The 27,756-nt window shown below is 47.8% G+C and overlaps 1 protein-coding gene across 1 annotated transcript; it reads right to left on the minus strand.

Annotated features, from left to right (window-relative positions):
• Positions 1 to 885: 885 nt before the first annotated feature.
• LOC142557484 (arylsulfatase B-like) lies at positions 886 to 27,010 on the minus strand. Its single transcript, XM_075669367.1, has 11 exons — positions 26,690 to 27,010; positions 24,479 to 24,535; positions 13,716 to 13,875; positions 13,031 to 13,143; positions 12,235 to 12,345; positions 10,685 to 10,822; positions 8,931 to 9,057; positions 5,383 to 5,694; positions 4,916 to 5,054; positions 3,375 to 3,705; positions 886 to 1,353 (listed from the first exon to the last, which is right to left on the minus strand). The coding sequence occupies exons 2-11, from the start codon at positions 24,509 to 24,511 to the stop codon at positions 1,189 to 1,191; spliced, it is 1,629 nt and encodes a 542-aa protein (XP_075525482.1). The 5' UTR covers positions 24,512 to 24,535; positions 26,690 to 27,010; the 3' UTR covers positions 886 to 1,188.
• Positions 27,011 to 27,756: the final 746 nt, after the last annotated feature.

The raw sequence follows: 27,756 nt of genomic DNA on the forward strand, positions 1-27,756 counted from the left end.
TGGATTCGTCATGAAAGGCTCACAAAAAACACGCTTCCGGTGCCCAAACTAGGGGAAAAAAAAAAGGAACGCCGCCAGTACTACTTGCCTAAAGTGACACGTGACCCGCGAAAATTCTGAACAAACGCGGCTTCCTTCGTATGACCTCCGTGATTAGGCGGTGCCCACCGCGGGTTAAGAAATAAAAAAAAAAGATCTCGGAGGCAAAGTGCTGTAATTTGCGTCCTACACGCTAACAACGAGCTGCACGAGTCGCCTACTTAGTTGCTGCTCAAGGGATGCTAATAAGGAAATCGGGCAATTACCAGTCCTGCAGCTCTGCCAAGGTTGCTTCGACGCCATATACAGTCGAACGCCTTTACAACCGAGCGCTTGGGGTTTTCGAAATCGTTCGTTATACAGGTAACTTCGTTGTAAAGGCGCCGCCCCGCACGGCTCGCGGTACGACTAGGACATCATTGTTTTTTTCGTTATACAGGTAAATTCGTTGTAGAAGGGTTCGTTGCAGATGCGCTCGGCTGTACTATTGCACATTTACAACCACGGTAGCCAGAGTTAAATTTCGTTGCACTTCGCCTTTCAATGGGTCGCCGTGTCCGTTGAAAAAAGAAAGTATTCTGTAGCAGTTTCTTTCTTTAGGCTACGTATACCAAGGCTTCGTGGGAAATCGGCCTGTACGCAAATCTGGTGCCCCGTAAATCTTTGTGAATGCATGACTGTGCGCTCACGCTATGTTAAAGCTGGAGGGCTTTTAGCTTAGCGTATGCACGTACTACGAGAGCATCGTGTATACCGCAATACCGCGGGCGCGCCCCGGACACCAGTAGCACGTGACGTCATTCAATGTTGCGATAGATTCAACGTCTACCACACCGCTACCTCGGATATATATGGCGGTGCGTGCGGGTACCCCAAATCTCGGAGGCTATGCAAGGCTCATAGCGACGTCACATAGGTGGGGCGGCGCTGCCGTCAAAACATTGGCCGGTTAACAAAAAAAAAAAAGGTTGTGCCCAAATTTTGATTTTGTCAGGATTTTTGCCTATCCTTTGTGAACCACCCTCGTAAATGTCGTGGCCACTATGGTAAGGTTTCCCTACTCAGCGAGGACAATTCTGGTAGGGCACGGGTACGGTTTCCCTACTCAGCAAGGACAGTTCTGGTAGGGCACGGGTACGGTTTCCCTACTCAGCAAGGACAATTCTGGTAGGGCGTGGGTGACACACCCACCCATGGAGACCATAGGCAGCGATGGTGTTCCGGGAATCCCCGTTCGTCGGTGTTGTCGTTGCTTTGTGACGGAGAAAGGACGGTGCGGTAATTGCTTAGCTTCTCCAAGAGCTTGTCACGCTCCTGAAAAGAAAAAAAAAACAATTATGCAGATCCAACTCAACATGTGTAATCTGTGTGTAGCGGAGTTTAACAGAAGCGGTTAATTAAACGCTATACAAGTAAATGGGATGCCTACAAATGAGTTGTGATTATCCTGCAACGTGTAATGTCGTATACAGTGTTCAAGTTTATGCACTGCACCGTTTACAAGCTGTGCCTAAATTGAAATACAATAGTTAGGCTACCTTAGGTGCAGGTTTAGGTAAAGTTAGGTCAGGCTATATCTAGGCAGACGCACGCTGTCAGGCGTCGACGAAGCGATGGAAGCCGTCTGCCTTTCCTGCGAATAAAATCCCTCCCCATCTCAGCGACTGTCGACGGTACCAAAGAGACATGTGATGCTTGTGGGAGGAAAAATGGCGATGAGAGGTGTGTGCATAGGGAATTACGTACGACACGTATCAAAAACGATCGAAGGTTTGGAAAGTTGGTGAGGCTTCATTTGCATGAAGGCATGGCGTGCAGAAACGGACACAAGTAGAACACGTTGCCGTTAGCGCTTTTCTTTTCGTGCCATGAACACGCCTAAATGCATTCCAGGATCCTATACCATTATGCCACTTCTATGATTTACGGATCTTATACCCTTAATATACATGCCATTCTTAAACTCTATGTACCAACTAGACATGCAGAGAGTTTTAATCAGTTCTTAATCCTATAGCCCTTGTGTCACAGTGGCGCATACCCAATGGCCCAAGAACGGGACAGTCGAAATTATATATATATTGTGGGGTCTCTCACACCCGTACTCTTGGGACAAAGGAACGACAACACAGTAGTGCAAACAATCACAAGGCCATTTATTGCACCTTTCATAGATCAGTGCCTGCTAGCCGAGTTGCTATCCACAAAACATGCCGATGGGCGCGCGACAAATCTAGAAGTCCGACTCACCGCGACCGGAAGCGAGCGAATATGTTCGCCCGATGCTGGATCCCAAGGCCTGGTCGTTCGCGTGTATGGTCACGCGAATCGTGGCGCGTTCGAGGGCGGCCACGCGAGGCGGTCTCGCAGATGCATGGGTCGGCGCGCATGCGGGATACGTCCCCGCCGCGCGCCGACCGTGCAAGAGGGTCGCTGCACGTGCAGCACGACCGTCCCGCTTCCTGTCTCGAACCCAACAGCCCGAGCGCCTTGTCTCCCGACGCCCGAGTAACCCCGCAGCGGCGCGACGCTCGCGCCATCTCTCGCACCGCGCTTGTACCACCCGACCGCCGCGGGCGCCAGGCCACGCGGCGGGCGAAGCCGCCCTGCAGGAGACGAGCCATGCGGGAAAACTAGATCTCAGGGGAGGCGTGAGAGTCACGCATCCCCACAATATATATATATATATATATATATATATATATATATATATATATATATATATATACATAATTTCATTCAAGCAAGACGTTCATTATTGTGCGCGGTTACATTAGGAGGTATGTATGTATTAGGGATATATATGAGGCGGCGTGATATGCACAAATTTTATGTCGTCATTTTTTTTTTTCAATATGAAGGACAGAGGTGCGCTCTCTGGCACTAATTAGCCGGCTTGCCGCAGCCCGGCTCGCGTGCCCAGCAAACGTGAAAAGAAAAACCGAGAACCGTCAGCCAACGGCGCACGCAAAACAACGTCGAGGTGAGGCAAAGGAAGTTTCGCTTTCGAGTAAACAGTAAGACAGCAGCAGGAATCGAGGCTTTCTTTTTCTGCCCTTCGAAATACGGCGCCTTCAGAAGTAATGCCAACAATGGCGCTGCGCGGCTAATCCTGGAATATCCCAGCCGCGGCGGCCGTATTTCAAGGGGGGGGGGGGGGATGGAATTTTAAAAAAAAAGAAAACCTCCCCAGTGCCATGCATTGGCTGCACGTTAAAGGTAACCAAGTGGTCATAATTAATCCGGAGGCCCTTTCAGTACGCCTCATAATCAGATAGTATTGGCCCGTAAATTCCCCCGGAATGTAAACCGTGGAGTAGAAAGAAGAAGAAAACCTCGCGATGGGATGACGCAATATTGTCGCTTTCGCTCGGGTCGCTGACTATGTCGAACATGAAGACGCCGTCGTAAGGATCGAAGTTGCCAGACTCCCCCGCGTCGCGGCCACACTGCAGTACGGCTTGTTCGCGCCAACCGGGCAGTGGGGTCAACGGCGCAGAGCGCCCTCCCGTGGCGTTGAGGGCGGCCTGCAGTGCTTGCCAGGCCGCCGAAGCCATCATGAGGGCGTCCAGGTCGAGGTCTTCGGGAGGTTGTCCCTGCGGCAGCGCCACCTGCTGGTCTAGCGACGGGTCCGAGGGCCCCTCGAGTCGCTGTATGAGCTTGTATCTGTGCGGAAGCGAATTATGATGACGTACGCGATCCCAAAAATTGAACGATGGGATTCAAAGGCCAACTGCAAGAACATGTCGGGCCGCGTAACAAGGCTAGTTTCATATATGGTAGATACACTCTTAGGTGTAAGAGTCTCAATTTTGTTGTGTCCCTTCGCGGTCTTGACGAGGTGCGGCCGGTACACGGGGGCTGCCCATCTCGGTCTCATTTTTTCCGGCCATGCGTAATACCAGTGATCCATTTGTGCCGAGCAGCGAGCGGTATCGTTGTCACATATAGTGTACGCGTTTTCTTTTTTCTCTCTCTCTCTCTCCCCCCCCCCTTTTTTTCAGGCATGCACGCTATGCACGTGATACCGGCGTCTAGCCCTCACCGCTGTTAATGCTTCTGTCTGTAACTGATGTGCCTGTAACTTTTTCAGCAGTGTCGTACGACACTGCAAGCCATGCGCGCCATCAGAATCAGTCGCAGCTGTCGCAGGAACGGAACGAAACAGCGTTTCATGACGTCACGATGTACCCGCATCCTGGGTGCCCAACACCGCAACTGGTTCGTACAATCAAGTCATACAGTTAATTATTTATGTCGATCTGACGCTTCATACTATATTCTTTTCTGTGCCTTTGTTTACTGCACAAAAATTGAGCAATCGAAAATTTCAGTAGTCCTTTAATGTGTCGAAGTATTGCTGCGCCACATGTCCTGCACTGGGTGAATGACGGCTGTTGCATCCGAGACACTGATGCGCATGCACCTTTGTGTATTTTTAAAAATTATTTTGTGTGTGTGCCTTTGTGTGCCTAGGTATATGACACACAAAAGGCTTCAGACAGAATGACGCGAACCAACGCTGACAATACACATGACTTGTGGTCGCAAGTAAAATGTCTCGTGGTAAGATATCGCAGAGGTTCCTATGACACGCGAGAGGCTTCAAAGAAGTTTCGCGAACAGGCACAAGCACTGTATAGCTACGCTCGCTGCTGCGGGCCCTATCTTTAAAGCAATCGTCTTAGGTGACGGACGGGCGGGTTTCCTCGTTGGGTAGGCATAAAAATGCTTACGCATTTAAAAAAGGAAAGCGGAGAGAGTGGTCTGAGACAAAAGTCCTCTGGCCGATGTTGGCAACCTAGCAGGAAATCAACGAAGTAAAAACCGAAAGGACATTTCGCCTGTGACGCAAATTGCAAATTTCCGTCCTTGCCTGCCAGAGATGATGGCCGACAACTGATCCGGCTCTTCGAGCTGCAGGAGTGCCTCGTAGCGTCCTTCGCCTTCTCCTGTGGAGAGCTCATTCCATAGGTCCGTGCCGTCTATATCGCCCAGCTCCGACACATTGCCACCTTGCAGAAACATAAAGAAGCATGAATGATTGTAAATAATGGTGAGGACACAAGAGTGGAAGAAAGTAACCACGTATTCAATATATTTGTTGCCTTGAGGTCAATAGGGCAGTATCAGAAGCAACGTACACAAGTGGCTTAGCTTACCCATGAGATATCATGAGGGCGATGCGCCTTCGCCGAACCCTTACGCTACCGATCCATTCGTCCATCCACCCAGTCACCCACCGCTTCATTCATCCATTCATTCATCCAGTGTGTGAGTGTGGAGGGGCTGGGGGGCGGTGTCGGGAGGGTTCGGTGTCCGTTTGGTATACGTGTACCCTACCTGCGGCTGCGTAGAGAGTGGGACCCCAGTCCACGGCGTGCACCACTTGCTGGGAGGGCGGCCGCGGTAGACTGTCTCGGAGGCTGGCCGACCACAGCAGCGCCGACGTCCGCACGCCGCCTTCCCAGGCGCCCTCCTTGGTGCCCCGCAGAGGCCAGTTGTTGCCCCCGTTCGGGAGCTCGTTGGCCCCCGTCGCCAGCGGACCCGCGCCGTTGTCGCTCACGAAAACCACCACGCTGCGCGAGAGCATGCCGCGCGACTGCAGCGCCGCCAGCACCTGCCCCACGGACTCGTCCAGCACGTCCAGGGCGCCTGCGCGTGCGCATTAAGTGAACGTTACGCGGAAAGTTGTGTCTAGTAATATAGGAAGTTATTAAATTACCTTCCTGGAATGGGAAAAAAAAGATGTCATTCTTACCGGGAGAAGATCGAGGCTTGGTAAGCTTAGAGACGGGACGCAAAATCGAAAGACCGGAACACGCTAAAGTCCCTCAGGCCACACCAGTGCTGGTGGCACCATCCTATGACGCAGAATTCAAGGAGAGGGCGTAATGCCTTTATCGCAGATACATGCTATGTGCTGCTTAGCCGATCGCGTAAATGTGTCGGCAGCAACGAAATCATGATGAGTAAAAGCTCCAGTCGAGTACAACAGCAGGACACGCAATAACAGAGAGTTTTAGTATAGCGTAAAGCAGCAAACGCAAAGAGTTAGCGTTAGCGTTAGCGTTGCGTGCACCACACTGCGCATGCGCTATACGTAAACGCTGCTGGAGCTGTTACGTACGTACGCTATTTTCGAGATTTAGCGGTGAACGCTAACGCACGCAAGGGGAGCCTTACGTACGGCAAGATGGCGGCGCCAGTCGAAGTGAGAGCAGCCCGCTTCGGATCTATCGAGTCGTCTGCCGGCACTGCTAGGCTCATTCGTTCCCCACTAATGCTCGTGATTGCTTTAGATTTGTGTGATGTTGCTTCGACAGTGGCGCACAGGTGACAAATGGGCGTTGTTTACGATATACGTTCTCGATTAGCGGCGCAGTAGGCTTAACGAGAGGGTTTGCTCATAGAGTTAGTAGAACAACTCTATGGGTTTGCTAAATGTGTTTGCTGTATCCGCCTCGAGATGGCGCCCAAGTGTGTTTCGCTCGTTCGCTTGGCGTAAAGCCGCATGTCAAGCCGATGCATGTCACGTTTTCCGTGGCAAAACACAGTAGTGCGGTCGGTGCTGTGATCACAATGCATGTGCGTTTTATCCACGACGACGATATGAACCTCCTGACGGAGGTTTTCGCCTTGAACCCATTCGGGCGGACGTCAAGATGGGCGCCCGTTGCAAAAAAGTGGAAAGAAGTGGGAAATCCGCTTTCTGGAAGCGAAATTGCCGGCGAAACGTCCCCTCCGGAATAGCTTCGATGTTGAGTGGATCTTGAGGACACGTAGAACCTGCGCGGTCGCTCTCGTTCCCGAAGCATGAGGGCGTCTATGTCATCCCAACTTAAAAAGGACACGTAATATGGGTCCCACAGAACACTCGATCGCGGCATGCCAAGAATAATCGGTGTGTTTCGCGACTCTCTACAAAACAACACTCCAACCAAACACCTACATGCGTAATTAACGCAGCGACTGTAGCTTTCGATAAGCTTGACTTAGGGACACACTTGCGGATTCGGCATTGGATAAGCTCGACATTTCGTGTGGATTTGGCTTTCCAGTACTTTGTGTTTTTACATCTAGATGGCGCTGTATTTGCTTGCGTTAACGTTAGCGCTTTTCTTCGTTCCGCTATTCTAAAACACTACTTTGTGCCGCACAGTGCAGCCTTTCTTTGCGTTAGCGTTGCGTCGCACGCTAACGCTAACGCAAGCATTTTACGCTATACTAAAACTCTCTAACGTTTCCAACGCTTTTGTTGTTCCACTAGAAAAATGTTGCTCCAGTTTCTGTTGTTTCCGTTCATATCTCCGATGTTCCTGTATACCGTCAAATGTAATTAGCGTTTTAGCCAGCAAGAAGGCTCAAACTCTAATAGTCCGAAGGTCGCCCTACAGTTCCAGCGCGGTACAGCTACACAGTAAAATAATTTAAAGCCGTAAAAGGGAATAAGGGTGCATATATATCTATAGCTCGCGCTCTTACACTACTTTGGAGCATATGGGTGTGAGTTAAAGACCGATTTACATCCCGATTCACTTTTAAAGGTGTATATTATTGGGTGTAAGGGTGTGAAGTATAGTCTGATTTTATACCAAAGCTTATATTCACTTTTGAGGGAGTATATTTCTAGGTGTAAGGGTGTGCTATGTAGATTACTTTACACCCTTCTTGATCTTTAAATTTAAATTATGGGGTTTTACGTGCCAAAACCACTTTCTGATTATGAGGCACGCCGTAGTGGAGGACTCCGGAAATTTCGACCGCCTGGGGTTCTTTAACATGCGCCTAAATCTAAGCACACGGGTGTTTTCGCATTTCGCCCCCATCGAAATGCGGCCGCCGTGGCCGGGATTCGATCCCGCGACCTCGTGCTCAGCAGCCCAACACCATAGCCACTGAGCAACCACGGCGCGTTATAAGGGTGTAAATTACTTTGCTGTGTCCGGGACATTCTAAGCCTTCGGGGAAGCCCCGCCTGTGGAGAGCGTTTAATGCACAAAAAGCGCTTATTTTTTGTCGTAAAGCGTACATGTATTAATGATACTTTATGAATAGCTCTAGTGAATATATGCGCTTACCTGTGGGCGTATGTGGCTCTTGTGTGTTGGAGTGATCACTATGTCATATTTCAGACCTAACACCAATACCTGAGCACTTCAGGCGAGCATGCAGCCCCGTTACCACCTCCAACTTCTTATTAAATTTAACAAACTCCCTTTAAAGAGAATCATTAAGCCAGTTTACGTTGCTCAAGTGTTCGTTCAGGGCTTTATTTTTCGACAGAGAGGACGCTTTTGTTACTAGTCAGGATACAATGGCCCGATTTCCTTTCTTTCTTGTATTTCGCGCCGGAACCTAAGCTCCGGTACGTCAGTGTGAGGTCACGCATTTCAAACTGTTAGAATCTATTCGGGCCTTTTCTTTTTCTTGCGCAGGAAAAGTTATCGAAACTAGCGAAAATTAGCAGTTTGTTCCTTTAGAACGTAACGTGGTGTCTCATCAACAGTAGGCAAGCAACAAAACCTCTCTGTCCATAAACTACAAAATTACGTGCATAGCGACGCGGTATAAAAGCATTAATCAACGAACATGCGTTGTTTCCCGTCTCCTCTTACATTCCTGATGGCGTCCGCACGCAATGGGCACCATCACGTGATGAACACGTGACGGGCGCCGTCTGCTATCACCAGGGAGGTTATAACCTCCTTGGCTATCATGCGTGCTCTATCTGGACAGTGTCGGCTTCCGCCACGTCATCGAATTCGCAATCCCGTAGCTCAGATTGGCCCAGAGAGACCTGCCATGCAACGGCCTCTCTGATTGGCTCAGAATCGTCGCCGTTGCCAAATCGTAGATAAGACAGTAAGCGCGCGGTCGCCATATCTCACCGGCCAACAGGGTGCGGTTGCGCTGCGCGATGTAGGCGAACTTGTCCACGTTCTCCTGGGGCGCCTCCGCGGTGCAGTTGTCGCAGGTGGCGTGCACGGCCTCGTGACTCACGTACAGGAACAGCGGCTGCGGGCCGAGGAACAAGGAAACGCGTCGTCATTGTTCCAGAAGTGTTGTTCCAGCGAGCTTCGGGGCTTAGATGTCCAGTTATAAGTATAGGTGTGCCTTAGGCCAGCGATGAATTAAACGTAAATGTATGAAGATGAACAAGGTCAAATCGAGGAAACTGATTTCTCCGCGCATGAAATGCTTAATTAAAATGCAGCGAAAAGATAGCCAGCTGAGCAGTCGGCAGGAGTAAGAATGCAGCTTCTGTGAGCTTGTCATTCGCACTTGGCGAAAACGTTGATGCTGAAAGACGTGGGCACTGTGGTATAGAAGATACATAATAAGCAGGGATAAGGTGCCTCAGATAGGCTGGCTGACGCTTCGATATATAGGTGGACCTATCTTTGCCAAAGGTAGCTCGTCTGACAAAGGTAAGTCCACCTATGGAAACGTTGGACAGCCTATGTGAGGCACTTTATCCCTAGCTGTTTACGTAGCTTCTATACCACAGTGGGCCGAACTCAATATGTCGGCCACCTTCGTGATATTGAAACGCGAGGACGGAACTCAAGAACGAAAGGCGTACTAAATAAAAAAAATAGTTATGTCAGGTAATTGAGGGAAAATGAACAAAAAATGATCTTTTTTATAGTCATGTATACATTCATATCATTCTAGTTATCCATTCGTATAAATCCTTTTTCACGACTTCGGCATTCCGCGCCTGTTTCCTGTCGCGTGATGACTCAACACCAGCTGGTCGGTGAACTGGCTTGTGGGGTTCACTGCGACAGCAGGATGCGCATAAACTAAAGACAGCGTGTGTCGCGTGTTTTATAATAACGCTCGGTTGGTATTACTGCCGTCCGCCTCACTTTGCAGTCAAACCCGATTATAATGTACACTAGTCCACGAATTAGGGACTATAGTGAAACAAGCTGTGTATTTTTTTTTTTTTTTTACTTACACTCACGCAATATAACTGCGTGGTGGTCTCATATAGTCATAGAATGGGTACCACTTTCCGAAGGAACATAAACGAAGTCGATGACAGCAAAAGAGAGGGGGTTTCCTTTTCCGCCCTAAGCAATCAATAATTCTTGCAGGGCAGTCTCATCTACTATGCTGGCTATCAGTCTGAGTAAGGTGCAACATATTGCATGAATAGATGTTCTTTTTAACAAAGTGCTTCTCAAGGTACCTTGTTTCTCTTGCCTAATTTTTGTCGACGCTTCCATTGATGTGGTGTTAAAGTTTGTACATAATGCACAATGCCACACTCAATTTCGGTTTGACTTGTCATTCTGGTAATCTGGCATACACTCTGGCATGTATTTTCTCTCTCTCTCTCTCCCTTTATTGAAATCATTAGTATTATCATGACATTGTCTCAGAGTTTTATCGTCATTGACCTTATCCTTCAGCAAAGGAAAATTGTCGCTGTGTACTTTCATACGGCTTGTCTTATTTGGCTCCTCTCAAAATTTGTATCGCGTACATTCATCACATTTCTAACATTTAGCGCATTGCCTGTATGCACATCCTAATCTCGCGAACATGCCCTCCCTCTTATGGTTTCCGATACGACTGACAGTATAGTGACAAATTAAAAATATAGTAACTATCTGCTGACCGACCGACTGACCTTTTGAACGTCGTGCTCGGCGATAATCTGCGTGGCCCGATGAGTGAACGCGTGGGTGGAGTAGATACCGCTCAGGTTGGTCACGGGTCGTATAGAATGGCCAACGTTGTGCCAGAGGTCAACGCCGCAGTGTCCTTCCTGCCTCAGGCCAAACCGTCAGGTTGAACAGCGTCCGTGACGAACGTGCAGGGAAGAGTAAAGCAAAATGAGGGAGAAGCTGTTCGCTTCTTGAAAGAACGTTTCCAGGTAGTCCAGTATGATGCAAAGGTACATTGGGCCCAGTTTTGGGACCGTATAAACAGGTCCGAACATATTTAAAAGCACCCCATTGTAGCGCTGTGTCTTATGGCTGCTGAGTCAGATCCCTATAGGCTTTGATCTCACTGTAGCTTACGTCACTGTCATGGACGTCGGCGGCCTCATGCACGAGTCGATGATGATGGAGATAATGATTTCTAATCTCATTTCCTTCGAAATGGCGCGGTGACAATTAGGCACCTAGCCTGCCTGATCTAATCGCGTTTTACTACATCTATCGCCTTGCAGCATTTATACACATATCTACTATATCTTCTCTCCCCTTATTAAAAACACCTATCTCTATATTGTGACGTTACGTACGCCTGCAATGACCAAGGCTCCATCTGAGCACTGCTTTTCTTTACTAACCATTACTCCGAACGTCTCTCCCTTATCAACTTATCTCAATCACTGACCACGTAACTCTCACATCAGCTTTGAAACCCAGCGCTTTTGGAAGGTCGACGATCTCTATGCACCTGGCTGGAATCAACTGGTCGACTCACTGCTGTGTTCGCCGAGTGGTCGACTAACTCAGGCACAGCGTTCCCTATAACTGTCAGTGAGCCCCCACTGAAGCCAAGAGATTGTAAGTCTCAGTCGAACAGGAGTCTGAGTAGGCGTGAGTTCAAGCCTGAGTGAGTCTAGGTGGCTCGGCGTAAGTGCGAGCGCGAATCGAGTGAGTCGATGTGAGTTTACATGGGCTTGAGTTGGAACGAGTACGAGTGATCGGGAGCTTGGGTGGGTCTGAGTGAGCTCAAGTTTGAATCGCTGCAGTGCACTATTCTAGTTATTTTTAAGTCGGTGATACTTTACCCGAGAAAGAGCCCACGTGATTTCATGCGAGTCTCACTCTGTGCATCTACAATTGAGTTCGATGCCACGCTACTTATTGTCGTCCGCTTTTAATAGCCATTTCATTTGTGCACCGGCTTTTTGTGTGGTCGTTTGTAATACCATCATCATCGTCATCATCATCATCAGCCTAGCTACGCCCACTACAGGGCAAAGGCCTCTCCCACACTTCTCCAACTACCCCGGTCATATCATAATAGTACTCCTTTCTTAATACACGGACCCTTGAAAAGTAGAGCAAGGTTGGAAATGCGTGGCAAACGCTGGCCTTAGCAGCCAACACCCGAAAGTGTGCCCCCCTCTCACTCCACGAAAAAATTGTCAACTGATGTTATCAGGTTAATAAACGGTCGCTTCGCGACCGGCTATGACCAAACTGTTTTTTGGTGACCCACCCATGCAACGCTGTGGTTGAAGTAGAAGCCTCCGAAGTTGTAGTAGCCGAAGAACGTGTCGAAGCCTCGCCAAGTCGGCGTGTACTCGACGCTCGAGTATCCCAGGTGCCACTGCGTGTTACATGCCCCATTCGCCCGTATAGGTCATATGTTATCTTTCTGTTAGGCGAAAACGTTGCACCGTCAGAAAAAAATCAGCTGGAGGAAATGAGTGATACAATCCTTTGAGCGGCAGATTGGCCAGCTGGCTGGCTAGCTGACGGTTGGACGGGCGGACGGTTGGTCGGTCGGTCACAAAGCCCATCAGCCATTCAGCCGATCGGACATCATAGATAGATAGATAGATAGATAGATAGATAGATAGATAGATAGATAGATAGATAGATAGATAGATAGATAGATAGATAGATAGATAGATAGATAGATATAGATAGATAGATAGATAGATAGATATAGATAGATAGAGATAGATAGATAGATAGATAGATAGATAGATAGATAGATAGATAGATAGATAGATAGATAGATAGATAGATAGATAGATAGATAGAGATAGATAGATAGATAGATAGATAGATAGATAGATAGATAGATAGATAGATAGATAGATAGATAGATAGATAGATAGATAGATAGATAGATAGATAGATAGATAGATAGATATGCCACTTTTTCTTTTCCGAGCATTTCTACAGTGGTTACATGATTGCAATTTATACATTTACATGCTTACGTTTGACGCAAACAGCGCTCTTAAAACAGCCTACTGGCAATGCATATCATGCACAGTACATACCTTGCCCACGAGGTGCGTGCTGTATCCGAGGCGCTTCAACCTCTGCGGCAGCAGCTCGAAGCGCAGCGACAGGGACTGCTCCGAAGCAGGCGGATACGCCTTGTAGCCCACGTCTGCGTAGGATCGCGCGTGCGCGTGAGGATCAGCGACCATGTGATATATTGGGAGTAAGCCAGTGGATTAACATGCAGTAGAGAAAATACAATTTAGATGGATGAGTGAGTGAGTGAGTGAGTGAGTGAGTGAGTGAGTGAGTGAGTGAGTGAGTGAGTGAGTGAGTGAGTGAGTGAGTGAGTGAGTGAGTGAGTGAGTGAGTGAGTGTATGTGTGAGAGAGAGTGAGTGAGTGGGCGAGTGATGAGCGAGGGAGCGAGCTAGCGAGCGGTAACAATCTCCTACGAACTAACGGCACTGCGAGTACCAGCTTCGTTTGATCGGTGAGAAACTCGTCCTTATCACCCCTTTCCCACCAAGAAAGGACGGCATTTTTTTTATACCAATGGGAATAATGCACACGTAACGAAGAAGCGGAGGGTCACTGTGTCTGTCCTATCTCTCTCTCTTTCTCTCTCTCTCTTACCAACAGTCTTCACTACGTATCCTCGCTATATACCCATTTTCCTGCCTCTTCCGTTGCACCTCTTGGTTCACAAACGCGGACCCTGCGCACGCAAGTTCGAAGCTTACTCGTGCGAGCCGGGTACACGGACGCCAGCAGAGCCGTCCGCGAGGGCGTGCACGTGGATGCCGAGTAGTGGCGCTGCAGTATGACGCCGGTGGCCGCCAGGGCGTCGAGGTTGGGCGTCGGGATCTGGCGAGACCCGTGGAAGCTCACGTCGTTCCAGCCCTGCACGTCGGAGGTGTTGTGATAAATACGCTGGGTCAGTGTTCAGGGCTGGCCAAACAGCCCAAATATCGGAAGATGCCTTGTTAATACGTGACGTCACATCGATGCACTGGCGCAGATCAGCGCATGACTTCGCAAAGAAAAAAGTAATTTGGGCTTAATTTTTTTTTTGTTAGTAATCGACCGTTAGGGAGGGTAGAGTTTTGAAGTAATGTTTTGCCATTAGAAACTGATCTATGCAATGTTGCTATTTAGTGTCGCTATAACAGAACCAGCACCTACATTTTCATTTTCATTGCGTTTATCACGCCACAAATCCAATCGCAAGCTATATGAGAGGGGATCCCGAATTTACTTTTATGAGGAAGGTTTACCTCGGGAGCTCCTATCTGAGCACATGGAAACAAAAGAGAAATCGTTCTTCCCTTTCGATACACTGCGGCTGCGACAATTCTGATGAACTTTGCCGCGTCTAAGAGAAACAAAGAAAGTTCAAATATGCCGAGCGGCTATAAGAAGCAAATGCTTAATTTAGGTGATAATTTTTCTTTTGAGAAATAATTGAAAACCGCAGAATTTCAAAATTAAACTAAGCTGTCAAGTGTACGCAACTCTGTAACTTGGGGTTTAAAAAAATATCACCAAGGTACACACTGCGCCTATTAAAACACCTACACCTGACGACATTGGACAAGACATGCAAAAAGGATTCGCGTCCACAAATGTGGACGCCGTGACTGAGTAAATGGGCACATATACTCACAACATCGTCAGCCAGGAAGAATATTATATGTGGAGGCGCGGAAGTCTCCGTCGAAGGTGACGGACGAGATATCCTCGCGCACGCGCAGACAATGGCGCTGCTTCATAAAATGAGAAAGAGGGGGAGAGGGAAGAAGAGAGGTACAGAAACATCGCCAGGAAGCTGTCGGTCTTCTGCCCGTCTTTCAACGGTTTTTCCCCTGTGATGCGCACAAGCAGCGTTTGCTACGTGATCGCAATTAAAGAATAACACTAATGAAATTTGACATTGGCAGAATTGGCAGGTCCTGCCTCGAAGGAGCACGTTTTTTCACTTCGAGCGAGAAGTGATGGAGGTGTTCTTTCTTTTTTGTGTATCTTGGTATCAAAAACACGTACTTTTGCGAGCTCTTCGCGACGCATCCGCTCACATTTGAAACGCAAAATGTTGCAGGAAGGCTTCCCTACATCTTCAAGAAGGGAGACACGTACACAAACAGCGCTTGTGTCGTCCAAAATTCCGTTGCAGTTCAATTTACTGCGATGCACCACTGTGTCGCGCGTCAACCTGCGCGCGGTGGCTCGGAAACAAGTTGTGGCCTGTTTCCAGCGATCACGTCTCGCCATACAGGCGGAATAAAGCAAATGGCAGGTATCTCGCTTGAGCTATCTCCCCACACACGCACACGCACACACACATGCACACGCACACACACACGGACACGCACAGCGCTAGAAATACAACGCGATGCTCTAATACTGTCTCATTCGTGAAAGTGCCACCATAAAGTGAGAGGCGGTTATAACGAACACTGATACAGCGAAATGTGACCTGTACTGAACCATTACGGAAGCCCACGCGCTCAGGCGTGACCAAAGCGTTCGACGCGATTGTAGCGACCCGGCGCAGTGAAAGAAAACGCGGCATTCGGTGACGACAACCGAGGGCAGCCCCACGTGACTCAATAGCCGTGTCATATCTCATGCCGCCACGGAGTTGTCAAATGTAGGCAGTAGCTTACATCTGACACGAGAGAGCTTCGCAGACGAGATTTCGACAGTGGATCGTACTTAACCGATGTCCCACTTGTACTCCTCAAAATAGGCCTTAGGCTTTCCTTCCCAGACAATGCCTTAATAATATGTGAACCTTACGATTCAGTACAATTAAGTTCCGCCAACAAAACCGGATTGCACCTGACCTCTGAGCTGCCGCGTTCGCAAACAAAAGTGCCACGTTGTGGCGACAGTGAAGATGCAAACACTGTCAAACTTTCATGGCATATTCGAGTGCTCGTTTGAGAGCGCTCTAGAAGTGCTACAAATACGAATGCCCTTAAAAAATAAAGAAAAGAAACAAATCTTTAAAGCTATATTACGAGAATACGGCCGGATGTAGTAGTGATGATCTACACCTCAATTATCATCTTTGGAGCCCATTCTCGCTCGCAGTGACCATTAGTCGCCGTTTCATGTAAGCTTTGTAACGCTGTCACGGCTCCCTGAAACCACCACCGAAATGTGTCATTATTCAATGATATAGCTCTTTATTGGACCTACTTGTGCTCAGGAAGAAACAAGCGCCACTCAAAGCACATGGATAACGGTGAGCATGATCGTCGATACCTGAGGTCACGGATCAAGTTCGTCCGCTCTTTACGTTATGCATGTACTACAAGTTGTTTCAGCGAACACTTTCTAAGCTTTTTTTAAAAAAATTACCATAGGCGGATATAACAATTCTATTCGATGAGCGGGTCTACTCGAAGAGGTGGAGGACATTACTTGCACAAAGAATTCAAATGCGCAATCGACTAGTTAAGAAAAAGCTACTAATTAAGTTCTTCTCAACCGATTACGTTGTGACGCCATATTGCAATTCACAAAGTCTAGCAGGTGAGACGGCTAGGCATATGCGCTTGAAAAAAAATTGTGGCGATGACCTCATTTTACGAGACATGCGCCATCAAACGTGAGGTAAAAACGCACTGTCGTGTTTCAATTAACTCTCTTAACAAAACGTCGTTTTATGCATCGAAGTACGAAAGTAACTGGGACGTCCGTGTGTTTTTTCCGCAAGGTTGGGCAATTAAGGTTTCGAAACTGCTCTCATCCTGAGAATTTGTTCCAAGTGGATCCGCCTGGCCAACTCTCCGTCTAGAATTTGTAAATTACAACATGTGCCACGAGGTAATGAGTTAGGAGCTTCATTATTGACTTTTTGTTAATTAGTCGATTATGCATTTTTTGAGCTGGTCTACTCTTCGAGCAGACCAGCTCACGGACTAGAATTGCGTTGTCTGCCACAGGAAATTAAAAAAAAAATTTTTTTTGAAAGTGTTGGCTCAAACACCCGGTACGTCGCAGTATGTTCTAGAATAATCACTAGCGCTCGCTTACACTAGAGAACGTATATACAACAGCATTCGCGTCGCGCGTGTAGTCTGGTTAGACAAGACACTTTCGCTGCAAAATCCGCGACAAGGTTCAAGAATTTTGTGACTCAACGTTTTTGTCTTGCGCCGAATCGGTATACCTGATAGCAGGGAAAATCCGATGAAAAGTGGTCACGCGGCAAAACCCCCACACACACACAAAATAGTGCATACGCGTGACAATAGTTCCCGAAATAGTCGAATTGTGAACAGAACTGCGGCCTCCGCCGGGACGTCACGGAAATTAGCGATCGCAATCCCCTCGTGACACAAACTGTCTTGGAGCTGGACAGCGGTGTATTTGCCACCGCATTCTTAGGTGATCGCCGAGTTGTAGTCAGCCTTTCGTGAATTCAGGCTCTCTAAATGAGAGAACGTATTTTAAAAATTCAAAAAAAGCTACGAATGCAGTTACTGTGTCGTTCGAAGCACGTTGATAGCCTTGCGAGTCTTCTTGTTCCGTGAAGCTGACACGCAACGTCAGAGTCAGAGGGACAAAAAGGACGCACTGTCGCACGTAGACATTGCGCACACCTTTACCTGATAAAAGCGTTGCTGTACATCGCACTTTCGAACTGCCGGTGCTTCCACAGGAGAGGTTCGAGCACGTCTCGTTGCCTATACAACCTTCAGGTAAGTGTACAGTACCGGCCGGGATACCTGCATTCGTCCAGGTCACTACAATACTGACCAAGTCATCTAAAGCGTCCGGTCAAGACACACAGGACCCTGACACCAAAAGGACGCCGGGTTCGCTGGCCGACAGTTTGTGCTGTGCAGACGGCAATTCGTAGCATCTACGCTCACATTTGCCAGGTTTCTTTGCTTTCTATCCGCCGTTCTATATATCCGCGACTGCAAAGGGGGACATTTTGACGAAAACAAAAAAAGAAGATAAAAACAGGAAGAAAGAACGACACGCTCGTGTGCTGTGATTGAAGTGCACGTTAAAGAACCTATCGCTGGTCAATATTCCGGTACCCTCTTTCTCTTATTTCCTTCCTCACATTTGTAAAAAGAAAGAAAGAAGGAAGGAAAGGAAATAAAGGATGAAAAACTAGGACGTCTCTCATATATAGCGTGTGTGTTGCTCATATTGGACGTTATCCACCTCATAAATCCATCTATCTGCCCTCCCCTCTCTCTCTTCTGGAATAGGAGCAGAAGTAAAGCTTACCTCGGGCGTCACATGCAGTGCTCGACGCAATAGCGTCAGTGACCGGCTGTTGACACAGAGGATGATAGGTGGTGTTGGGGGGGTGACAGACGCAGGCTTAACTACATGTGGTCGAGGCGGACGGAGCAGTGCCTCCCGTTCGCGTTCGCGTCGGTAAGCCCAATCGACCCACTTGAGATACGATACGACGCTGGCTTCCCGTTCTCGACACAGGTGGCGCCTAGGCGTGCCGTCCCTGTATTTACGTCACCGACGCGGAAGCTTTGGGGAGGAATTGTGAGCTACAAAAAAAAAAAAAGAAAGAAAAAAAAACCAGCTGGGATAAGGTTTGACGGCCAGTCGCTGAGCTATGTGTCCTCTGGCGGGGTCGATGGCTTCGATCCCGCGCTGCGTCGCACGATCACGTGACACACGTTGAGAGAATGCCTTTTGTAATGACCATGGCCGTTATACGAGTCAACCACACCAAACACATGTCTGTGCGTAGGTCCTACAACGGGTCCACAGAATGGGTCCGCAAATAAATTTTTTTTTGTTGTTGTAAGGGCCGCGGGCGTGGGTTTCGAACCATAGGGGCTCAGATAGCTACAGTGTCCGGCTGCTCAGAACGAGGTCACGGGTTCGATTTTTTTCATCTTTCTCTTTCATGACCATATAAAATCAGCAGGAGCCTAGGAAATCATGACTCCTCCCGATCTGTCGTCAAAAATTAAAATGTAGAAAATGATGAAATTGGGAAACGAGAGGGGACGAAAATAATACTTGTCGGCGGCGGGGACCGAACCCACAACCTTCCCGTTATGCGCGTGATGCAATACCAGTTGCGCTACAGCTACGGACATCAATCCGTCCACCAACATGGCTTCGTTGGCTGCTGGCTTTATACGGTCGTGATGAACAATAATCGGGTGCCTCTGTTTCCATTCTGCTCGTTCTCTCTTTCATGGTATCTGAAATTTGTTTTGTTTTTTTCGCAATATTTGCTATTCTACTGTTGGCGCCTGGAGCGACAAGTATTTGAAAGAACCATATACTATAATTCTGAGCGAGTTGACCACAAGTTCAAAGTACGCGAATACTCCCGTAACACAAAACTATTTCGTATGTCCTCCTTTCCGAAAACGATTCGCGAGTGAAATCGGTTGCGTCCATCTATTGCAGTTTCTTCTAATAATGATTCATTTTCCTTGGTTAACCAACGAATTTATCTGTATTTTCGGCAAGCTGGGAATGATTATTTGTGGTTTGGCGTGTCACTTTGCATTTGTTGCTCATAGATGTATAATTTTGTCCATGGCTCTAACTTACATTTCCTTTTCTTTTTCTTTTCTTTGCCCCTCTTCTTTTGCTTGTGCCGTTTTGTTGTGCTCCCTCGTCCGCTTAAGTGATGCTCCCTGTCGCCCTGTATCCGAACGATATAATTTTAACTGACGCTTTTCCACCCACTGTAACGACTCTTGGCGCAGTGGGTGCAGAAAGAAAGAAAGAAAGAAAGAAAGAAAGAAAGAAAGAAAGAAAGAAAGAAAGAAAGAAAGAAAGAAAGAAAGAAAGAAAGAAAGAAAGAAAGAAAGAAAGAAAGAAAGAAAGAAAGAAAGAAAGAAAGAAGAACGAACGAACGAACGAACGAACGAGTAAGTAATAGGACGAACGTTTTTCTTGCCGAGCGTTCTAGTACCCCACGTAAACCTTCAGAGACATCAAAGCTTACACGCAATATGGGACGTGCGTATCAAAGGACTATAAAGTAGGCATTGGGCGTCGCACTAGAGCCGCCACTTAATTACGCGAGACCACGTGCACTTTGCACTAGCGCCTTATCGCAAGTCCGACCACCGATATCCATAGAAACGGGCGAAAAAGACAAAGAAACAAAAAGAAAATTAAATTCTGGTGTTTTACGTGCCAAAACCACGATTTGATTATGAGGCGCGCTGTATAGGGGGGGGACTCCAGATTCATTTCCACCACCAGGGGCTCTTTAACTTGCCCCCAATGCACAACACACGTGCGTTTTTTTTTCACTTCGCCCCCATCGAAAATGCGGCCACCTCGGCCGGCATAGGCGAAGAAAGCTGTTTGATTTACCATTTCCACAAGTATCGCGAACGAACTGAGGCGGGTATAGGTAGGTATATTTCAGATAGTCTGCCTTCTACCGCTCCAAGAGATTTTCTGTAACGACTATCTTGCCGTTTTCGAGGGCCGATCCTGAAGATTGTGCTGTCTAAAAATGTGGGCTTGTTACGGTGGGTATGTTCCACTACTGCACGGTATGTGCCGCGCTTCAATGAACTTCCTGGATGCAAACTCGGGCATGTGTCGCAGCTTAAGTACCCTGGGTATATGTCGCATGGGGCCACTGAGTATGTGTCTCGATCTGGGTACGTGCTGCTCTCCATGTGAACCTCTTTGACGCCAACTTGGGTATGTGCTACTGGATATGTGCAACTTGGGCATGTACCGAGGGTATGAGCCCCTGGAGTTACTGGCTATGTGCACCGGGACCACTGGGTATGTGCCGCGCTTCAAAGAACCTCCTTGTCGCCTACTTGGGTACGTGCTGGATATGTGCAACTTGGGCATGTGCCGAGGGTATGCGCCCCTGGAGTTACTGGCTATGTGCACCGGGACCACTGGGTATGTGCCGCGCTTCAAAGAACCTCCTTGTCGCCTACTTGGGTACGTGCTGGATATGTGCAACTTGGGCATGTGCCGAGGGTATGCGCCCCTGGAGTTACTGGCTATGTGCACCGGGACCACTGGGTATGTGCCGCGCTTCGAAGAACCTCTTTGTCGCCAACTTGGGTACGTGCTGGATATGTGCAACTTGGGCATGTGCCGAGGGTATGCGCCCCTGGAGTTACTGGCTATGTGCGCCGGGACCACTGGGTATGTGCCGGGCTTCGAAGAACCTCTTTGTCGCCAACTCGGGTACGTGCTGGATATGTGCAACTTGGGCATGTGCCGAGGGTATGCGCCCCTGGACTTACTGGCTATGTGCGCGGGACCACTGGGTATGTGCCGCGCTTAGAAGAACCTCTTTGTCGCCAACTCGGGTACGTGCTGGATATGTGCAACTTGGGCATGTGCCGGGGGTATGCGCCCCTGGACTTACTGGCTATGTGCGCCGTGACCCCTGGGTATGTGCCAGGCTTCGAAGAACCTCTTTGTCGCCAACTCGGGTACGTGCTAGATATGTGCAACTTGGGCATGTGCCGGGGGTATGCGCCCCTGGAGTTACTGGCTATGTGCGCCGGGACCACTGGGTATGTGCCGCGCTTCGAAGAACCTCTTTGTCGCCAACTCGGGTACGTGCTGGATATGTGCAACTTGGGCATGTGCCGGGGGTATGCGCCCCTGGACTTACTGGCTATGTGCGCCGTGACCCCTGGGTATGTGCCAGGCTTCGAAGAACCTCTTTGTCGCCAACTCGGGTACGTGCTGGATATGTGCAACTTGGGCATGTGCCGAGGGTATGCGCCCCTGGAGTTACTGGCTATGTGCGCCGGGACCACTGGGTATGTGCCAGGCTTCGAAGAACCTCTTTGTCGCCAACTCGGGTACGTGCTGGATATGTGCAACTTGGGCATGTGCCGGGGGTATGCGCCCCTGGATTTACTGGCTATGTGCGCCGGGACCACTGGGTATGTGCCGCACTTCAAAGAAACCGTTTGACGCCAACTTGGGTAACTGGGTATAAGAACAACTGCACGAACATTAGGACAGGCATCATTTATAGATGGCACCGTATATAAAGGACAATCAGTTTTTGCTATTGAAGCAGGCGAGGATCGACTATTCGTCACACTAAACGCTATGAAGGGGGAAGGTGAAGCTATGCATCTGATCGAAAGCAGACGCACCTCTGGCAAGCATTCGTGCCCCGGTCACACGGGGCACTTTCGATCGCAACGGAACCTTATCGGGATCGATCGAACTCAATCTATATGTGCTTGTATATTACTTTAATTCTGCACAAGCAGATATTTAACTCTTTCTTTACCGCGCCGGCAGAAGTAGATCAATTTGATCGAAACTTTTTCAACGGGCTGTTAAGCGTTTTCGTTGAAATTGTCCTGCTAGAAACGTCACGCACCCTCTGAAATGACGACTGAAGTTGAACCACATGTCAGATTTGACCATTTATGGCAGACTGAGGAGTCTTGAAGAGTAAAACTTGGATTGGAGGCATTGCCGAGTAGCCCCCAGTGCGTCTAACACTTCCTCATTAAAACGGCGCCAAATTTGCGCTTTGGTCGACTCGGCAACATAAATTTTAAATGGCAGGAGCTGTGAAGACGGAGAACTTCTCTTTGGTTAGGCGACGAATAGGCTGTTTTAACGATGTCTCAAACAACAGTAGATGCTCACGAGTGCGTGTTATTTTGATAATTGTGTACGGCTAATATCAAGTGCACCTTTGTTTTCACCACCGTGGGTTGCTTTTACCCATCAGCGTTTCGACAGCACAAGCACAAGTTATGAAGGGCAGTCCTTCCCGACGTGTGGGGTTTTCACTGACACAAAAAGCACGCAGTCGATTTCTGAGGGGCCTTCGACCGAAGCTTGAGTAACACTCCAAGCTCTCACATTTTGAACACCACCTGTGCAAGTGCCCTTATTTAGTACTGTACGCACAATTATGTACACACCACATTACTGTACTGCTCCGTGCAGGAACTGTACGGAGCTGCACTCGATTTCGGTCTGTACTCGATCTCGATCTGCACACTACAGAAAAATCATTACTCGCACAGAAAAGCTGACCGAACGTAATAACTAGGTATGAGGGGGCTTCTGCATGCTCCCTGACCTGACAACCATTGTTTCGTGAGCCTAAAGAATGCTGTGAGAAACGAACCAGGTGCCTACTGCCATGAGAAAAAGCAAATGCCTCCCTTACAATACAGAAACTTAGTCGTTCTCAGATGTACGAAGCTACTGCTTTTCCGCATAGCATTGGCATCGCTATGGCTATATTAACGGGAACAAATCTTCATGTTTTTTTTCTTCCCGTGATGTTACTTATAAAACTTGGGAACTAAGACCAAATTGGTGCATATTTTGCATACACCAGATTTTTTCTTTACTCTCACTACTTATAATAAAAATAGCAAATTACTTTCATTCGTTTTCCTTGAGGTGCTTCTATAAGTTCGCATAAGAATTCTCAAAAACTCTCTGGGCAATTATTATGTTTCACATTCATTTGAATGTAAAGGTGTTTTTAATGCTTCACATTCATTCAGGACACCGTTGATTAGGCCAACGTTACTAGACTAGGTTCAGTTGTTGAACTATCCGCAGACGCCGTACATCGCGGGCGCCTCAGTGCCTTGACTCGCCGCCAGATGGCGTTGGCGAAGGGGCTCGGGCCCTCCCTCCGACTTCGCTTCTTACGAAAGCTACAAGTTTTTTCACCGATGCTTGTATAGCCTCGCGTTTAGCAGATTGATTGACAAACTTTGAAGAGCTGTAAAAAATGCTGCTGCGATCCCCCGGAGTGTGCTGTTGGAGTCCTTAGTCCAGGGCCCCCGCACCCCTGGCCGTCCGCTGAGCTCTACTAATCGGCTGTTGCTTAGTACTAATTAGAGCATACTGTTGGGCAACTTGGTGCATAGCTCTAACGAAAGCTGTGATGGTGACAGGAAACACAAGAGGGGCCGGATAGAACGCCAGTAAGTGATCGGAAACAAAAGAGGGACAGGTGTCCTATCCTGTCCCTCTTATGTTTTCTGTCACTTATTTTGCCCCACAAATATTCTTGTTATCGTACTAATTAGCGGTTCATTAATTAAGTAATTAACGAGTACTAATAGTTGCTACTGAGCAGCAGTTGCAGCTGCCAGCAGACCAACCAGCTAATTAATTCAAGTATTAGAACTAATTGTTGCTACTAATCAGCCGCTGTAGCGGTCATTATATCATCGGTTAAGTAATCAATAATTAATTGGCGCTAATAGTTGCGACTATTCAGCAGTTTTAACGGTTAGCAGGACAAACGGTTATTAATTCTGTTAAATTAACGAATTATTTATTTCGTAAGTACCAATGTTGGATACTAATCAGCAGTTGTAGCAGTCAGTAGGCCAATCGGTGCACTTCTTTTAAAATTGTAGGAATAAATTCAAGGCACCTTCTCTTAATATATACTCACTCTCAGCACTTTAGTTCAGGATGAAAAAAATGAAGCTAGCACTATTTTCTTTCATAAGAGCGTCGCATTCACATGTGCAATGTTCAAACCCACATGAGTCACTGGCTTGCGAGCAGACTTGCACATTCAAGGCCCGTTTCGCTGCAGGAACTGCGCATAAAAATGCATTCGCGTCATTAAATAAAATGTTATGATGCCGGCCATAAACTTCTCAAAATGCACACGCCATCCAACACGCACAATAGTGTAGCAAAAAAGCACCGAGGCTGCAGCAAACCACGTAAACAGCCGCAGACAGTGCTTTGTTGTTGTTGTAGCCTGTTACACGTGTGGCTCCCACCCACGATGCGGGATTAGCCAAGAAATGTGTGGATTATTCCAAATTACTATGGAGCATAAGTTTCCTAATATCTATAGAATAAAAAAAGAATAGCGTAGAATTACCTGTTAAAATAAGATCAGGAAGTTCATATGGAGCGAGTAATAATTAATTTAAAAGTACGAAAGAAGCAGAATTTAGCAGGGCATTAGACTCTGTAACGAATCTTTGGACAGCGAAGCAAGCATCCTTGTGGCCTCTATGCTTGTGGCTGAATCAGGGAGGGGCGGGGGACACTCCGTATGGCTCCCATTGGCCGTTTTCGAGCAGTCGCTCTTTCGACGCTAGCGCCAAGGTCCCCTTCAGTTACGGCGCTAACCAATGGCGACGCAGAAGCAAAATGGCGGCGCACATGATTGTTTACGTTGTCATGGCAACAGCAACAGCAGCCGCGCGGCACTTCCTCTTCCAAACGTTTTTCTTTTCTTTTTGTTTTTATTATGCCGACCCGCTCCACTTTCTTTTTTCCTTTCCCCCATGCCGCGCGCGCCGCTCACTTTTATTTTGTTTTTACCCGTAAGCGGCGCGTTTTTTTTTTTTTTTTTATAGCGCGCTTGTTACGGGCGCGCCACGCGCTACGCAGCGCATTGACATTGCTTGCGAGCTGGCGCGTGGTTCGCCGTGGGCTATGCGTTGGCATGCACGCAGTCTTGCCCATACTTATATTATACCAGCATGTGCCGGGACATAAAAAAAAATTCCACTTCCAACAGAACAGATGTTTAGTCTCGCTTTATTGACTTCGTTTCCGAAAAGAGATTTTTGTTACAACGTGGTTGTGATACACGCTCAAAAAATGAGCAAAAGTGAAGGGTGCATGACAAGAGTACTAAAGAAAAAAGTTCACAGATGGTGAAATAACAAGAGAAAGCGCTAGAAAACGCGAAGGCCGTTTCATGTACACACACATAAAAAAACAAGATTTTTATATAACGCTCTCAAGACCGAAATGTAGACGAGCTTCTAATATATGCACTAATATATTGCACAAAACTGGACATGTATGACATAGTCATGACAATTATAAAAAGGGAAAACTCACTGGTAATGGCAAAAACAATGACATGCAAAATACCTAAAAAATAGAATAAAATGCTAACATTGTTTGATTGAGAGCCATACCAAAAAGAAAGCTTACTTATAAATCTGCACGAAAGTATACGAAATGCATGACGTGTTCATTACTGCTAAACAAATTGAAAGAACATGGCAGAAAAAAATAACATTGTACTAAAAGCTGAAACACACATTATCACACTATTTTGCACTTGGCCACAACTTGAGTAACGGTGGCAAGGGAAACAGAAGGTGGTCGGCTTTTGCAGCAGCACATAGAAAAGATTCGCAGAAAGGCTTATTCCTCAATCAAAGACCAGGCAAAATAAGCCAGCAACACAACTTTTCTTTCGACCAGAATGCAATGCTTAGCAATAGAATTACGTCACTTAAGGCACTAAGTCGTACCTACTGGGCTCTCCTTTGTATAATAAACACGATCTGCAAAAATCTGCATGTAGGACACTTCCAATGCTCATGCTTTCCAGAAGAAAAAAAAGCGTATCATGCCCACACATGAAGGTTGTTCGCGCGGTTTTCCCATGGGGGTTACTGAGATAGTACACAAACACTAACTTTTCAGCTGTTAGTAGGTTTGTAGAACGTGACACACAGAACAAGCACTGAGGGCGGTATGGAAAGCTGGGCAAGTTACTGAAGTTGTAGAACGAGACTTGGCACAGAAAAACACAAGTCACAGGCCAGGTGACAATGAGGAGGAACATCTATTTGTCAGCTTTCTCTACCGGGAAGAGGCAAGTGTAGCACAATCAAGGCGCAACGACGTCCGGAGCCTCATGAGCACACAAATGTACAGGGCTGTGTTCGTGTACATGCGCCTTCTGATGTCCTTGGCTCTGAGCGCTCACCTGTTGTCTTTAGGCACCCGGAACAACCTTGCAGGACTTGTTCTTGAGGTATTTGTGCACCACTGCACGATGCACGAGCGGTACGAGTCGTGAAACGGGTGAAACATCGCGGAGCTGTCTCCGGGCCGGCGGGGCCGCACGGCGTGCGCGCGGAGACAGTCGAACGTGAGGGAGTTGCGAGGGTAGTAACGAGGGAGGGCGATTGGAGAGGAGGTGGGGAGGGGGAAGAGCTCGGCCACATGGATCGGCGCGCGTGCGCGTGACGATCTACGAGGCCGTGCAAGGGAAACGAATTTTTGCGTTCGCCCATTACAGCATAGAGTTTCTCACTATAACAATGTAGTGAAAAACTCTATGCAGAGATGGCGCCAATTACCTCTGCCACCGAAACCGGGGAGTTTCCCCCCACTAGCTGAATCCCCAAAGTCATAGAGTTTCTCACTATAACACCTAGAGGGTAATCTGGCGCCACCGTCTATGGGAGTTTCTTAAGGGGGCACCGTGCCGCCATGGGAATGACGGTATATGTGTCTGCGAGGCTCGTGTTGGCTGGTGTTGTGAGAGGCTTCCTCTAAAACGTGGATATGGCTATGCAAATAACGCGTTCTCAAAATAAAATCTTCATAAAATGTTTCCATTCACGCATATTACATCTTTACTCACCCACAATGCATGACCAAGCGAAGAAAAGCAAGAACAGACGACAAACTGTTTCAAAGCGAGCGGGAACCTTGTCGTCTGTCTTCCAACTTTAGCGGCCCGCTGATACTTTTTACGTAACATATAAGCGTACACGCAATAACAAGTTCTCATAGTTCAACAAAACATGTTTTCGCGTAATAATAAAGCTAAAACTGCTTTTCACGTGCTGTTTTAGTAGAAAATGAATCATTGTGACAGACGGAACGGTACTTGCCAAGCGCGTCTTCAAGGTGTCCTGTCTATCCGAGAACGATGCCAATCCGAAGTCACAACATACCGGCATTCCCATGCATACCACAGCGCAGCAGCGCCAGATTTTCCTCTAGGTAATGTAGTGAGAAACTCTATGCCCAAAGTCACCGTTT

This window comes from Dermacentor variabilis, chromosome 9 (genome assembly GCF_050947875.1).
Source record: "Dermacentor variabilis isolate Ectoservices chromosome 9, ASM5094787v1, whole genome shotgun sequence".
NCBI lineage: Eukaryota > Metazoa > Arthropoda > Arachnida > Ixodida > Ixodidae > Dermacentor > Dermacentor variabilis.